The following is a 15,925-nucleotide window of genomic DNA, read 5'->3' on the forward strand; positions in this document are numbered from 1 at the left end:
ATTCTAAACTGATTTACTCTGAACAGCAGTGTTAAAGTCTGTTTTCTGAAGTCAAACCTTTTTAATGTTTTTGGGGGTTTGCATCAGATACAAAAAGGTAAAAACAGCACAAAAAAACTAAGACTTATTCTAACAACCATCTATAGTTCTGTATTAAACTATTATTAAACCCTATTATTAAACTTCATCCATTGTACTTCATTTGTTTCCTTGTTTTAATCCCCCTTAAAATCTAATGTCTTTGTTCATTTTCCTCACAGGTAAAACACAGTTATCTAGACCGACTGACAGATCAACAGATACTTTGTGCATCCTGAGTGAAATTCAAAACGAAACTAAAATCAACTGATCACACAATAGCTGCTGTAAGCAGAGCGTTGTTGATGCAGAATTATTGCAAAACAAAATTAACTTTTTCAGGGGTGTGGAGGTCCCAAATGGCTAACACCGCCTCTGAAATAGATTAAGGTTTGTGGTTGGAACATGAAAAATGTGGAACAGTTGAAGGGACATGAATGTGAGCCAGTTTTCAAGCAGCTTTAAACGGAGACAGGTCTACCAGAAAAAAGTCAAGCTAACATTTCATCTCCATTGGAGAAGCTACTTTCCGTTCTTGACAATGGTTGTTGGTGACGGTAACTGACTACACTTATGCAATGCTTAACAATAGCTGTTCAACATTATCCCAGCAGGTGAAAATATAACAAATGCCACAATCTTATGCTGCAGGGAAACTAAAACTAGAAGCTGCAACTTACAGGTGCCTGCGGTGGAGCTCCATGATCCTCTCTTGCACTTTGTCTTGGTAAGGCAACAGTTGGTTTGCTCTCAGGAACTCCCTGTCTACAGCACCATCATCGTAGTCTCCAATCTCCGCTGAGGTTTACAGAAGAGAAAACCTCAGATTCTCTTTGCATAATTGGAGGAAACACTAACCCTCTTAAAACCAGAATTACATAAAGGCCACCTAGGATTACTTTGATTTGTATGGACGTACAGTTGTCAAAACCTAATGTGTAATGAGTAAATGCTTTATCCAGTTTTTTTAAAGACACCCGTAACTTTGTGAAGGAGAAAGTTACTCAGTATTACGTTGTATTTTACTGTGAAAAAACAGCTTTCTTTTCTTCAAAAAAAAAAAAAAAAAGAGGACAGAGTGGACAGTAGTAAGAAAGCCTGAATGTCTGTATTAAAAGATGTCAAGATTAAGGTTTAATTAAACTGCACATCATTTACAGTTCTAAAATAATAAAGGGAAACTCCTGCATAACAGTCAGTAAGTCAACAAATGTTAAGTGTTGGATTTAATCTGATAAATGATCAACTACTGAAGTAAAAACGGCAGAGGTGAACATACACTGGAGAAGGTGTGAGGCCAGCAGTGCTCCAGTATTTTCTGTACAGATCAACCTGCCCTCCATCAGATCTCTCTTCATCTGCAGGGAGAATAAATACCTGGGGGGGACATAGGTCACTCCAAATCATTAATCCCACTTTCTGTCAGAACAAACGTGTCAGTAAAAAATAAATAAAAAATTAAACCAAAGAAAGTGAAATAATCAGCAGCACCAACATAATAAAACTTTAATTTATGAATATTGCAAGTTTGGATTTTTGGATATTTAAACGCTCATTAGGAAAGACCAACGGCAACCCGAATAAAATCAAGAATCGATGAGATATTTTTGAAGAAAAAAAAAGAAAAACTTGCAAAGTTTGTGAATCTCTTCCAGGCAGAACTGAGCCAAAAGAAAGATCAAGAAGAAATGTCCCTTCACTGACCTGGTGTACTCTTCCTGCAGCTGACCAGGGTCAGGGGGAAAGAACTTCACAGAAAGTCGAAACAAGGCATTTGCAGGTCCTGCAGAGCATCATCAGAACCATTGAAATTCCTCTTTTTCTACTGGATTATTAGCCAATTTCATTTTACTTACTTCTGACTTGTCTTGCAATGGGTTTTGTTGGTTCCAGCCAAACCTAAACGGAGACAAAACGTTTGATCTTTTCAGCATTTCAAGCTCAAAGTCTGACTGCCGGTTCCAACAAATCTCAACACAACCTCTTTATAAGCTGAAAGCACTATAAGCAATTCTTTACTCTTCTTGGAAGACAACTTCTAATTCTGTGAAGTAAAAATGCATCATCTCTGCCCCGCTGCAGGAGCTCAGCTGCTCAGTTAAAACTTTGGCTGATTGATGAAGGATGTGAAACTAAAAACCCAAATTGAGAAACTATTCTAGCCAGAGAAAACAGTTGTTATCAGTTTACAAACACATTTCTGCATCTGTAGTTCATCAAACTGCATTTGGGCACATCCTCGCGTAGTAAAATCACTTAGCCAAGAGTTGAACCTTTTTATAGTTGTTCATTATCCACATTAAATGAATCAAATAGAAAAGCGAGATCAGTTTGTGCGTTGGGATCAGACTTACAGTTTACTAATGAAACTGAACTATAGCCAACGTCTGTGCGGCTTCTTTTAAAACTTAAAACTCAACGCACTTAAATGTTTGGGGTGTACAGCCAATGGGTCCATTAGAGACAAACTCTTGTCTTTGAATGTGATTTATGGATTGGTTCATGGCCTCTACATGGCTTTTTAAAACCTCAAAGGGGGTGTTACATTCCACGTGTGCTTCTGGAGGTATTAAAAAAAAACAAAAAAAAAAAAACAAAAAAAAAAAAACAGCAGAAAGTCTAACAGTGGAGTCGACGCACTTTGTGCCAGACAGGTTCGAAATACTCCTAAATCAACAATACCACGTCACTGTTTGCACTAATCCAGAGCACAAAGTAACTGTTAAATGACCTCAAAGGGAAAGGTGATCCTCCACCCTCATATTGTTATCATTCGGCCTGCCAGTAACGAGCCCTTACACATCCTGTACATTTTTAAGAGAACAACAACCTCAACCTTTCTACCTTTTGCCACATTACAGCCAAAAAAAAAAAAAAAAAACTGTTTTGAGATTTTGTGTCACAAATCAGTGAATCAATTATGAAAGTAAAACGATATAATGGTCCCAACCTTTTATTCAATGTTTTACAAAACAAAAAATATGTGGAAAACTATGTACAGAACCACCTTTCCTTGCACTTGGTGCTGCAGTTACTGACAGTTTTGCACATGGAGAATTTTTTTGCATATTGCTTTTTACAACTCAGTAGATTTGCAGCTGTACCAATCATGATTGAACAGGGCTTCACGAGACATCCAAAGCTTGGGATATTGCTAGAGGTCGATACACCAGCCGGCCGATATTTGCGTTTTTTCCAGTATCGTATCGGCAGAAGCGTGCATGCGTTGGCTGATCCATTAGCTCAGTCAGCAGTCATGCTTTGAGACCATGTGTAGCGCATACATTGCCACTCCCTCCCTGGCAGAGAGCGGCTGGTTATGTTGTAAAACTGGGTGCCAACAACAGAAGGTACGTTTTCAACTTTTAATGTAGTTATAACTGTCTAATTTAGCTGTACCTGTACCTTTAGCTTCTCGCTGTGAAACGTTCATAAAATGCTAGCAAAGCGCTGCCATAATAGTTGCGCCACATGTTTTTTTTTTGTGTACCTTTCAAACTGCAGTCTGAAGCTGATTCATAATATTAGTTGGTATAATTAATTGGTTGAAATGCAGGTTTTGAGACTTGTGTAACATCTGTTATCATTGGGTCATTTATATCATGTAAATAGAGAGAAAAAAAACAATATCAGCCTCAAGAATCAGCCCCCCAAAAATCGGCATTGCATATCAGGTATTGGTTAGGCTGATGTCAGAATAATCAGCCTTACCTGCATTGGTCGATCTCTGCATATTGCTTTACAACCTAAAGCAATACCTGATGCTGTTTATTCACTAATGTTCTTGTACAAACCTACGACGCAGTCACAGAACAACTGGATTTCTACAGAATTTATATTAGACATGGGTGTGGAATCTGCTTCACATTTAGTGATGTCTCAGGCAATTAGTTGCACTGGATTTCATACAGAGGTTCACACCAGAGGGAAAATACGTTGACATTTGTGGTTGTAACATGACAAAATGTGAAGGGGGTAGGAATCTATTTGCAAGGCATTGCAATTGCACAGTTTGTCTGCTTCAAACCAAAAATGAAAGATATCACTGCCGAGTACATACCCAGGTCATCTGCATGTTCTGAAACTCGAGGCCAAAGTAATCGCTTTCGATGAGGTTACCTCGGTGGAAAACCTCAGAGAGCAGGGTCTGTCCGAGAGACTTTGGCTGAAGGAAAGAAAAGAAAAACAGACTGAGGCATTCCTTTCATCTGCACGCCAACAAAGACTTTTAATATCCTTTTGTGTTGCCTCTTTAACTAGCATTAAAAACAACATTTATAATAATGGTTTGTGTGAAGCGATATTTAAACAGGACATAACTGATCCACAGGAAGAATCCTCAGTAGTGTAGCTGAGCGTTGGGTAATTTCTGTTTTTGGTGCAGAAAACATCTAACATCTGCAAACAATTCACTTGCTTGTGTTTTATGAGTTTGCATGCTCCGTCTGTTGATTCAAATAGCTTCCTTGATGTTGACAACGAGCTGGTAAAATACAAAGATGTGTTCTGCGTTGCACTGCTGCCTGAGCAAAGTGGAGCAAAAGTCCCAGGCAGGAAATCTGCAGAGGTTTACCTTCTCAGTGCTCTGGGGTTTGTTTTCACTAAACGAAGAACTAATTACTATGTACTAAGAGCACATTGCACTTGAGGTTTGGAAACCCGGGCTGTGACTTTCTGAGAAAATTATAGCCTAAAACATCTGGTAGTAATGTAAAATAGTATTTTTAAAAGCCTTATAAAAAGAACTGCACTGCATCGGCTAAAGTAAGAGAGTCCAGCCAAGGGCTTTACTGTAGATGCTCTTTTCATTCCTTTGATACAGTCGCATGTTCTGCATTCAGAAAACCTATAAACTGCAGGTGAAATGCACAGAAAACATCAGTACATGTGTCTGATTACAGCTGATCTAAACAGAGAACAAAAGCTAATGTGTTTAAATGCTTTGGTTTGCCTTTGAGCAGTGGCCAAACACACATTCCAGGCAACATCAGCAAGTATTTGGAATGAAAACAGTGGACTAATGTGAAGAATAGGGGCGAGATGAGAGGTGTCACTTTGGCTGCCTTTCCAATGTAAACTCAGTGCAACATACACTAAGCTCTCAGCAGATGGACTTCTTTATTAGGCTTTACTTATCAAAACCAATTTCTCCACTCACATTAGATCAGCTAATGCGTGTCTTTCTTGCATCCATTTGATGATGTGCACAAGAAATTCCATTATCACTTAAAGTGAGGGTGGAAAACTCCAGCATTGAAAACAAAAAAGGTAACATCTGAAAAGGTGGCACTTGAATTCAAAGGCAAAGTAGAGACCAACATAGTGCCCATATACTCTTAACTTAAGAAGGTTCTTTGGTCATAAACAACACGGGAGCAAATCAGAGACAGTGGCTTCCTTAGAGTTAGATTCATGACAAAGCTAGTCAGTGTTGGCTTTGGGGGCCCCTTTCTGTGCAACACTCCTTAACCCTGAGCAGGAATGTTTAAATTACAACCCCGACAGGAGAGACAATGAGATCAGACTGAGATGATGTTTTCATAAAACCTTAATAGCAGCTATGAAGGAAAGCTGATACCATTCTTTGGGAGGCTCTTTGCCACCGTAGCAGTTCCAGTGCCAGACCAGCACCATAAAATAACGAGCGACATGAATCTGGCCAGTTTCAGCTTTATGGCCACTGACAGGTGACAGGAGTCAGAAATTCAAATAATTGATTAAAAAAAATATTTTTCTGATCAGTGAAAGCACCTTCCTACCAGGTTCCAGGGACAACACTCTTCCATCCGGATGCTGCTACTGACTCAAGTTATTTTCAGCATCAGTGAGGCGTTCATAAATTAAGCCGGAGGAAGCCCACCAATGTGGGTTGGGGGGGCTAAACAAGAGGTGATCGCAGAGGCATGTCTGCAGTTCATTCAGCCTGTGACAGAGCAGATTATTCAGCTGATATCAGGATCGTGTCTGATAAACAACTTTAACTGCATTATTGTTCTGCACCTGGGAATAAGCTCAACAGGCTCAAAGGGCATAACAGAGAGGAATTCAGATGTTTGGAGATGACCTTAAACACACCAAGCACTGATAGGAAGCAGTTAGTGGTTCTCCAGGATCGCTGCTGATGTTTTGAGTTTCTCCCATCATGGCAACACACCTGAATGCTCCTAACAACTTCCTAAACCTCTACTTTTCCAGGGAAGTGCAGATTTGGTAATAATCGGTTATTTAGTGCATTTTAACATCACAACATCCTACTAACCTGACGCTGACTTGAGGCGTTAACAGTCCTTTTAGTTTTCCTACAAATTGCTTCTTTTTATTCAGATGTTGCATGTACAATATTAGAGGACCATGTGATTTTATAAAATTTTGCTGTAAAAAGTACAACCTTAAAGCTATAGTTGGTAGTCCTGTTCAGAAACACTTATTATACTGGGTTCCATCCTGAAAGTAGTCAATACATGTATTCAGAAAGAGGAGGTTTAAAAAAACAGAAAGAAAATAAAACAATCTCTGTGGGAGCTACAGGCCTGTAAAAACTAACCAATCACTGCTCTACGCACTGAGGAACAGGGACTTGTCATAGTTCTGGTCCTGGTCTAACTCTCCTCTGTCCCTCCTGTTCTGGGGATATCACCTCATCCATTGGTTGTCCCACATGCCAACCATTCTGACGCGCTCACATAACGCCAGTATGACTGCTCGTTCTTTGTTAGTTTCTGCTTGCTGGCTGTGCATGCGCACTTCTAGTGTTTATGTATCCGGTTAGCTTAGCAGTTATGTTAGCTTCAGCATTAGCCATTCAATGTAGCTCTGCTGCGCTCACTGTATACTTTAAACGTGGCCCAAGAAACAAACCGTGTTCATGTTTAAGAGAAGAAGAGGAAGGCCTCAGTAGAAAGAAATAAGACCAGAGTGGATTTGATAACAACTATAACATTATTGATAACAAGTTCTCAATAGTGAGATCTCCGGGCAAGCAGCAGAACAAGGAGCACTCCACACAAGGAAATTAACATCTTAAAAAGCCCTTATCTTGAGTTGCAAAGCTCCAAATCAACAGAGCGTAAAACCAGATAAACTCCTGGGCCCCTTTTCAACTTTTGTCTAATATTTTGAAAGCTAAACTATACCATCTGTGAAAGAGAATAAGCCAATTCTTCAAATATTTACCTGTGATCATTTGAATCTTAAACATTAAAAAAAGTAAGAAAATCTTGAATTATAACTTGAGATTTTGAATGAGCTATTTTTAGATAAAACTTTATTACCCAAACTTCATTTAAGTTTACCAAGATACTTTGGGGGTAGCCACCAATGAGTCATAAAATTGCTGGGTTGCTTTGTCAAAGCCCAGCCAGCATTTAAAGCTCAGACAGCAGCGGTATACGGGTCAGACCATGTGCTGTTCACACCCAGCTTGTGGTACATGGACTGCAGTGTCACCATGTCACCGGGTCACCTAATCAAGCTTCGAAAGTCGAAGGGATTATGACAAACAGATGTTTCTCTGGGAGAAATCCTCTGCGTGTGGTGTGCCGTTTGGTGTTGTTAGATGGGTACAAGTAGTTGTTTTCAAATCATCAATATGTGGGGGAAGAATGTGTTTCTCATTGATGGAAAGAAAACAGGTGAACTGTGAATCTTGTCTAACAGGTTAAGCATGGTTTTATCCCAGATTCTCCCACGGGCAGCAGGGGTGTGTTGGGGCTTGCATTTAGCTCAGTGGGACACACACCACTTTTCAGCTTAGCTCTACAACAGCTCTCTGCCGATATGCACTTTAAAGCTCTGCACACCAGTGGCCACAAGTATGTGAAGATGATTTCAACGATCTTTTGCTGCTTTTCTCTACATAAATCCAGCTTTGTTCTACTGAATCACTGCTGTGTTTGTGTGAGTGTGTGTGTGTGTGTGTGTGGGTGTGTGGGGGGGGGGGGGGGTGACAACAGAACACACCTTCAGACAGGACTTGCTGCCAGATAAACAGTGTTGGCCGATAATCAGGATGATCAGGTTGTTTACAGGTGACCTTCTGCTCACATTTCTGACTCAAGCCATTTCAACATCCCTGCCGTTTATAAAACTTTGTTGCAAATCAGGGTCGTTGTGAAAACCTGGGTGGGGATGGGACTGAATAGGCATCTTGGCACCTTTGAAGTGTGTGTGTGAGCTGATAGTTACTGCACAACAGGCAACCTTGCAGATTTTAGAGGGCATTTTCATTGTTATGCGAATGCAGATACCCAATGGGGGCGGGGGGGGGGGGGGGGGTCTTTGAAGCTGACTCACCGCTATTAACTCTTTGAGCTACTGAAGAAAGTGGCCACTGAGGTCAGTTGGTAAGCAGGTGTGACGTATGGAGTAGACACTAGCTGCCCTCCATTATAAGCAATGGAGCTAGCTACAGAAGGTTTCTGGTCTGAGCAATCGGCTTCTCTGGAGAAACGTCTTGTGAAAATAATTCTGTCTGAATGTACAACGCAGGTTTACCTGCTGTTAGCACACACCGGCTATGTTTACATGCACAAAATTTCACGGTCGCATTTAAATGTATTCGGATCAAAAATGAAAATCGGATTGTACCGTTTATATGGGCACATAATCAATTAATCCGATCATAATGTGTGTTGATATGGACCTGGCTTTGCTCAGAACAGAACGACTCTGATATGCAAAGTTGTCAAATATCCCCCCAAAAAAACACTAAAGAACTTCTGTACTTACTAAACATAAAAATAGCAAACAAAACAGTATTATACGAGTTTGTTTAGACTTGATGAGGTTCTAATTATGGTTGAGTCATTACTGAATAAATAATAATTTTGAGCCCTTTTAATTTTTAGAATAGAAAGGTTTATTGGGAACCTCGAGAGTTTTGCTTCCTGACGCATTTCCACCATTCAACAACGCAGTAATACGTTACATTTACGTCGGGCGCGCATGGGCACACACGTCAGTTTGCCACATTCAGAATTAGCTTGATACCGATTCCTGACAAGCGTTTATATGCAGGAATACCATTTCATTCCAACTAAGCTTAATTCTATCACAATATTCCAATTGGCTTGTTTACATGACACATTTTTATTCCGATCAGCCCTTTATTCTGATTACTTTTGTTCATGTAAACGTAGCTACTGACGTGGCACTAAATTGGCAGCCAGAATCAACAGTTATCTCTCCTAAAGAACAGTTTTTTCTACACATTTTGTGCTTTCATTCACTTGATTTTTTTAAACACTTCACTGATGAGGAAATCCCAAACTAATAATGAGTACTCTCGCTGTAACATATTCCACACTAACGAGTTGTGTTGTAGCTGTAACCTGTTAGCTCTACTGTGTGGGCTCACATTGATGGGAAAAAAAATTGGATTTCTGACTTGTTCACCAGACACAGATCGGGGTAGTCAGGGTGGAAAACAATCATGTTCAGGCACCAAGGGATTTCTATGTGAATTTTTGAATTGTGTGTGTGAATGGCCAAACGCAACCCTTAAGCAAAACACACCAGAGCTGTATGAAAAAAGCATCACAAATTATGCCTCTATTATTTTTAATTTTGACCCCAACTCCAGCAACAGCTCATAGCTTCCTCTGCTTCATCTCATGACGCCCAGTGATGCTTCCAGAAAGATTTCTATTTGAAGTGTCATAGTTTCGACATTTTTTTTTTTGTTGTTGTTGTTGTTAAGTAAAAGAAAGGTCTATCTGTGCAGTTATTTTGAGTGTCGCTTTGGTCCGGTGTTTCAGTTTAGGCCATCTTAATGAAGTTACAACTGGTTTCTTGGCCCAACAGGGTGATAAAAAAGGTCTTCTGATTCTTTAAGCTAGTTACTGCCAGTGATGCGGAGAAAGATGTTTGGCTGAAAACTGCAATTCAGCGTAAAAGAAGAACAACAGTGGATTTTATGTAGATGAATAAAAAGCTTTTCTGCAGACACAGTGGTTGTATTAACAACAAGAAGAAAAATTAAAATCAATGGTAATATTTTACGTATGTGATTGAAACAGAAGTTCAACAGAAGGACAGACAACAGAGGGAAGGGAGGACGACACAATGAAGGAAGGCCACAGGGACGATAGAAAAGAGGCATGAAAAGTCAGGAAGTATGGAAAAAAGGAAAAACAAAAGGATAGGAGATGATAAAGGATGAAAGAATAGACGCAAGGAAGAATACCATAAAGCAAATAAATCAAATGAAAAATGAATATTTCCCGTTATAGTCCTGCAGAGGAGAAGTTTATCACTGTGTTTAACCCATCCCTTAGGGAGCAGTGTGCTGCCACACTGAGCGGCGCACAGGGAGCAATCTGTGGTCAAAAGTCTTGCTCAGGGACCCAGTGTGACAGACTGAGTTTTGAACCGCCGACCTTTGGGGCCTCTCCAAGATGCAAATGCCTGGCTTGCTAACCACTAGGCCACCACTCCTAGTATGAAAGGAGGGAAGGAAGGACACAAGGGGAAGAAAAGCTCAAACTTTTAGTCAGTCGACGGTGAAATCAAATTCTATACTTTTCCAGATGGGGATGGAAAACTTCATAGTAAAACGCTAGAAAGACAACCCTCCGTTTGTTGTTCTGGCCAGCATTTGTGGTTCACCACCTTACAGCTATGCAAGAATAATTAAACAATTAAAAAGCAAGAAAAACCATGCACTTGAATAAGAAATATCGTGGCTGTGACAGAAGAACCCAAATGTGAGCTCAACATCAACAAAGGGGTTGAAATTCCTGGGCCGAACTTTCAGCAACGCTGCGCTGCCGTGTGAGCCCCCTCCCCCACATCCACAGCTCAGACTCTGTCGTGTTCGTGAGTTCTCTTTCCCAACACGGGACACTGGCCCTTACTTCTGCTCCCCTTTCTTTCTACCTACTTTGTTGTCATTCTTTGCCATTTAGGAGCTTGTTTGCCAACACTAAAGCAAAGCTGGTTCCCTCCCTCCAGCGTGCATTTTCACACTGCTGGGGTTTTACAACCCACCCCCTGGCCTTTTTTTCCCCTTTTTTGCAAGTTTGTGAGCTAGAAGTTAAGGCCAGAGAAGGGGCTGGCTGTGCTGGATAAAAGAAGCCTGTGTTTCCTTGCCCTGATAGGCCTTCCTTCACTGTCCAGAAACCACAAGGCTGAGCTTTCTCCTGTGCTGGCTGTGGGCGGGGCCTGTGGACAGGAGCTATGCAAGCAAATGTCAGCTGACGACGGCAGGTAACTGTGATAAAGGCCAACAGATCAAAGAGCAACGCTCTCTTATCTGATTTGGTTGACTTTGTTGGCCATAGGCACAAATATTCTCTCATATGAGTTCCTACTGTTCTTGATCATCACAAGTGACAAAAAAAGAAAGAACTAAAAGAACAGGGGAAGGTTTGCTTTCTGTGATTATTGACCGTAATTGCATATTTAGAGTTAAACAATAGCAGCAGATTAATCAACAGTAAAGGGCATTTTGGTAATTGAGCAACTAACGTCCTAAAGTTAGTGAAACCTGTTGCATAAAAGCTCAACCTAGACCAAACGTTGCTCACTGTAGTTTTCTATCTACATTTGCCTGCGATCTTCCTTTGAATAAAAGAACAGTGACAGCAGCAGGGAATGGTAGATCAATACAGCGGATACCCACAGCGCCTTGTATTTATACGTCCTCACCTTATCATCAACATTCTGTCACGTTATCACCCCAGGCTTCACTGCATTGTATTGGGATTTTAAGTATATATAAAAAGGACCCAATAATTGTGAAGTGGACAACAAGGAAAGGCTTCATGGTTGCTCTCATTCTCGCAGTATCAGAGTAAAGGGGGAGAATGCAAACGGATGTCAGTCTTTTCAGTGTCCTGTTTTGTGTTGGTCCATCACATAAAACCCCAATAAAACACACAGATCTGTAGTTGTGGCGTAACAAAATGTAAGAAAGCTTGAATACTTTTGCAAGGCGCTATATGAATGCGGCACCAACTTTTTACTAAATAAAACTAGTGCTGTGCAGCCTTTCAGTAGAGATGTAACTACTCTCTCACCAGCCCACGGCTCGTCAGAATGAATGAACAGACATATGAGGCAATGCTGATGAACAACAGAGCCTCTCAGAGAGCCATCTTGTTCTTGCCAAACTGCAGTCTGCTTGACAACAAGACCGTCCCCCCCCACCCCCCTTTTTTTCCCCCTCTTCCTCTGCAGCTATGCATTTCTGCCTGCCACCTTCCTATCAACACTGTTGGCAGAGCTACATCGTTCTCATCAGGTCAAACACAAGTGACTCAGTGCAAAAAAAAAAGTCTTTAGAGGTTAATTTTCTGCGGAATGAACTGCACACTGAGCCATTTTCTGACAAGTCAAACTTAAATCTGTCGCAGTCCATTAGCGTCAGACTTTGAAGCAGCAGATGGTGCATAAGATTAGAAACGTCCGTCTCAGCGGCGCTCCCAAACTTCATCTGCTGGGAACAGTTATTGTTGTGGCTACATGAGGGTTTCGGACACCTGGAGACAGGAATAAATACGCCGTGGTTTCTAACACAACTAGCAGCTGCCAGCGTCAGCGTTGCACTTCTCCATAAATCAGCCATTGGATCGAGTATTTAATCCTTTCGGCTGGCTCCACTCTGATAGCATTCTCACTGCAGGAAAGGACAGGAAACAAGTGCTGATATAGTGGCTTCCTTATTGCTTCCTATTTGTCCGCTGAATTACCCCTGCTGCAAACTGCCGAGTCGCAACAGGAAAGCAAGAGAACGTTGTTTAAGTCTGTAAAACTCAATCAATAAAACAAGTGGGGGGAAAAAAAAAGACAACTGCTGACTGGTTTTAGATTAAAATAGAAAGGTTCTTCACTAGCGTCTGAAAACGAAGCAGAAATGAATGCCAAGAAACCAAAAAGTGCCCAGGACAGGGACACAAAGCTGGAGGCAATAAGAAGCCTTAAGAGAAGGGGATTTTAGCACCAAAGCCATGTGGCAGCTGTCACCAACCCAAAGCCACACGCGAGCAGGGTAACCAAGACAAGCACCCTGCGGTGGAACAAACAGCGGGCTTATCTCAGAGTAAATAAAACAGGGCGAGGAGATGGCAATGATGACCCCGGCGTAACAACGGCTGAGACTCACGTCTACGTCAAAGAACTCCTGGGAGTCGTCCAGCCCCTGCACACGGATTTGGAGACCTCGCCCGTGGCTTTTGCTCCCGCTGACCCTGTTGCCACTGAGGCTCTGGCCAGGCTCCAGGGTGCTGATACCAGGGTTGAACTGGGCTCCCAGCCTTGTGCCGGGGGTCTGCAGAACCCGGTATGAACCCTCTATTTCCCCCATTATTCCTCCGAGCCGCTAACTCCTGCGAAAACACAAAAGAAATAAGAAATTAATGCAAACATGAAAAGAAAGAGAGGAGGCCTAAACCTTTTTCAAGCAGAACTTGGGATGGAACGCTGAATGTTTGTGTTTGGCTCATACAGAAGACTCGCTTTGCTCCGGTTTTTGCGTCTTTCGGTTGCACAACAGTGTAAAGCAGTTTAGACACAACACACATTTTAGTCGTTCAACCGGACTTTCAAGGTTAAGTAAAAGACCAATCTGCCACATATGTTTCATACAGGTCTGGTTTGACAGCAGATATTTTAAAGCGTTTTTTTATACCCCACTCCTAAGCTGCTACAGAGAAATGTAGCCATGTGAGGTCGCTTAGAGCAGGGTCAGAGGTCAGAGGTTCAAAAGGTTCGTTCTGGAAGCAGGTGATTTTGTCCCTTTGTAAGATTGCGCTGTTTTGTACCCGACTTCTTCTGGTATAAAATAACTGCTATCTACCGCAGAGCGTGTCATACGCACCAAGAAGATGGTTTTAAGCCAGCTTTTGGCAACTGACGATTTAAAGTTGTTTTCTATGATCATCTAATACTGTACTGTAAGCAAAGTTGTCGTCACAATCTGCCATTAACTATTCGTATTTCATAAGAGTTAAGGGTCCCAAATGGGATCAGCCATAAAATAAACTTAAACTATGCGCTAAACACTATGTGTAACACAACGTTTTTGTTTAAGAATATACAATTTGATTAAATCGCATGTGAAATCAGAGCATGGTTGTGTATTTCTCCAAGTATTTCCATTAATTATGGAAACACTTAATTGCAAAGAAAACTAAATGGATACATTAGGGTTTAGGCACACGAGAGGAATTTGGTTCCACCACATGGAACTGGGGAGAGAAGAAATGGCAATGTGGAGGAGCAGCTACTGTCCCCCTGTCTCTTATGATGAGCCCAGCCACCTTACACATGACGATGACACACTTTTAAATACTGTGATCAATAATTACAATTTGACTGACCAAATACTGCAGAATTCCTTCACCATCTCTCCATGTCAAGCTTCCTGTACTACAGTCCAACATGATAACAACAACAACAACAGCTCATCAAATAGATCCTGATTGGTTAACAAGCACAACCACTCAACTGCAGGCCAATCCCTTATCTATAGCAGAGTTAGACCCTCCACTGACATTAATCTGCAAGGCTAACAGATAAAATAAACTGATGATATGCTCTAACACAGAACTATGAATTTGATTTTAAAAAAGAAAGTATTTCCTAATTCTATATTCTTTTGACAATTATATTTAATGTATTCATGACACTATTGAAACACTGAAACATTTGTATATATGCCTACTTAATGTATGTAAGTAATCAGTTTTATCTAAAATCAATATTTGACGAAAATATTTATTTAACAACTAACAGGTTTTGGCCCTCGATACCGAAACGAGGACCAGAACCAGAAAAACGGGAAATATCCGGAAAATAAACCACAAGTAAATACCTGAGATTGGAGCATTTGTATGACTTGCCTGTCCCTATGATTCGCGAAAACGTTTAGGAGCAAGGATGAATAAACGGAGCGGTTTAAGAAAAGTGCACAGAGATTAAATGCATGGTTACCACCCGAGGAAAGAATTGGCGAAATGAGCCGGCGGAGCCAACACGCACGTGAGACGGTTCCACGCAGCCGGGGATGCGGTGCAGGTCATTAAAGCCCCGCAGGAGCCACTGCCTGAGGGGAAAACGACGGCGTCCCGACCTTAAGACGGTGTGGGGGCTTTATTTTTCTATTTTTATTCTGAGTGTAGGACCACAACTAGGTCAGGCAGACTTGAATGTTGTTGTTGAATTGCAAAGCGAGCGAGTGAAAACATAACAGCGCAGAAAAACGCAACAAAAACAATATTTTAGAGAAGAAGTTTGATACTTTAATACAACCACACCGAAGAGTGGCGAGGCGAAGTCCACAACCCCAGCCAGGGTTTACTCTTTCTGTTAATTTTCCTCAATAAAAGTTAACCGCGACGGAAGGAAAGTATGAAAGGGCGGCTCTGCACGTACCTTATCACGCTGGAAATGACACAAAATGTTAAAAGTTTGTAACAACGAGGGCGACAGCGCTCCGGTCCATGGTCGTCGTCGCCTAAAGCTGTGTGTGCTCTCGCACACACACACTGCTCTGTCATTGGCTGAAAGCGTCGCGTTCGTCCTGTCATTGGCTGAGATGTGGCCGAGGCTTTGTGGACTGTGGGACGAAGAGTTACCTTCCTGAACTTTAAATAGCTCGTGTTTAGATGAAGAGGAGAACGATACCCCTGAATAAACGTGTTGTATTTTCTCAGAGGGCCTGTTACAAACTCTCGAAATATTTATGGCTGCGGCGAGGCATTCTTACTCTATTGTTGACGCCGATAGAAAATAAAATGGTTGTTCTTCGGTGTACTTTTTACACTGCCGATAGATTTGACTCACAAAACAGCTACCATGTACTTATCTTAGTTTAGCATATGGTATTCAATTTAAATATGTATTTATC

General features: G+C 41.4%; 1 protein-coding gene across 3 annotated transcripts in view; it reads right to left on the reverse strand.

The window, feature by feature from the left end:
- Window positions 1–15,588, reverse strand: part of farp2 (FERM, RhoGEF and pleckstrin domain protein 2) — a 44,867-nt gene extending 29,279 nt beyond the window's left edge. For all 3 annotated transcript variants that reach the window (XM_036141578.1, XM_036141577.1, XM_036141576.1), the window contains exons 1-7: window positions 15,451–15,588; window positions 13,181–13,403; window positions 4,139–4,243; window positions 1,935–1,977; window positions 1,783–1,861; window positions 1,358–1,455; window positions 759–876 (exon numbers count right to left, since the gene is read on the reverse strand). In XM_036141578.1, coding sequence (XP_035997471.1) covers window positions 759–876; window positions 1,358–1,455; window positions 1,783–1,861; window positions 1,935–1,977; window positions 4,139–4,243; window positions 13,181–13,381 — 644 coding nt within the window. In that variant the 5' untranslated portion in view covers window positions 13,382–13,403; window positions 15,451–15,588. The remainder of the gene's footprint in view (window positions 1–758; window positions 877–1,357; window positions 1,456–1,782; window positions 1,862–1,934; window positions 1,978–4,138; window positions 4,244–13,180; window positions 13,404–15,450) is intronic.
- Between the last annotated feature and the right edge of the window lie 337 nt (window positions 15,589–15,925).

The sequence above is a fragment of the Fundulus heteroclitus genome, chromosome 9, assembly GCF_011125445.2.
Source record: "Fundulus heteroclitus isolate FHET01 chromosome 9, MU-UCD_Fhet_4.1, whole genome shotgun sequence".
NCBI classification, from domain to species: Eukaryota; Metazoa; Chordata; class Actinopteri; order Cyprinodontiformes; family Fundulidae; genus Fundulus; species Fundulus heteroclitus.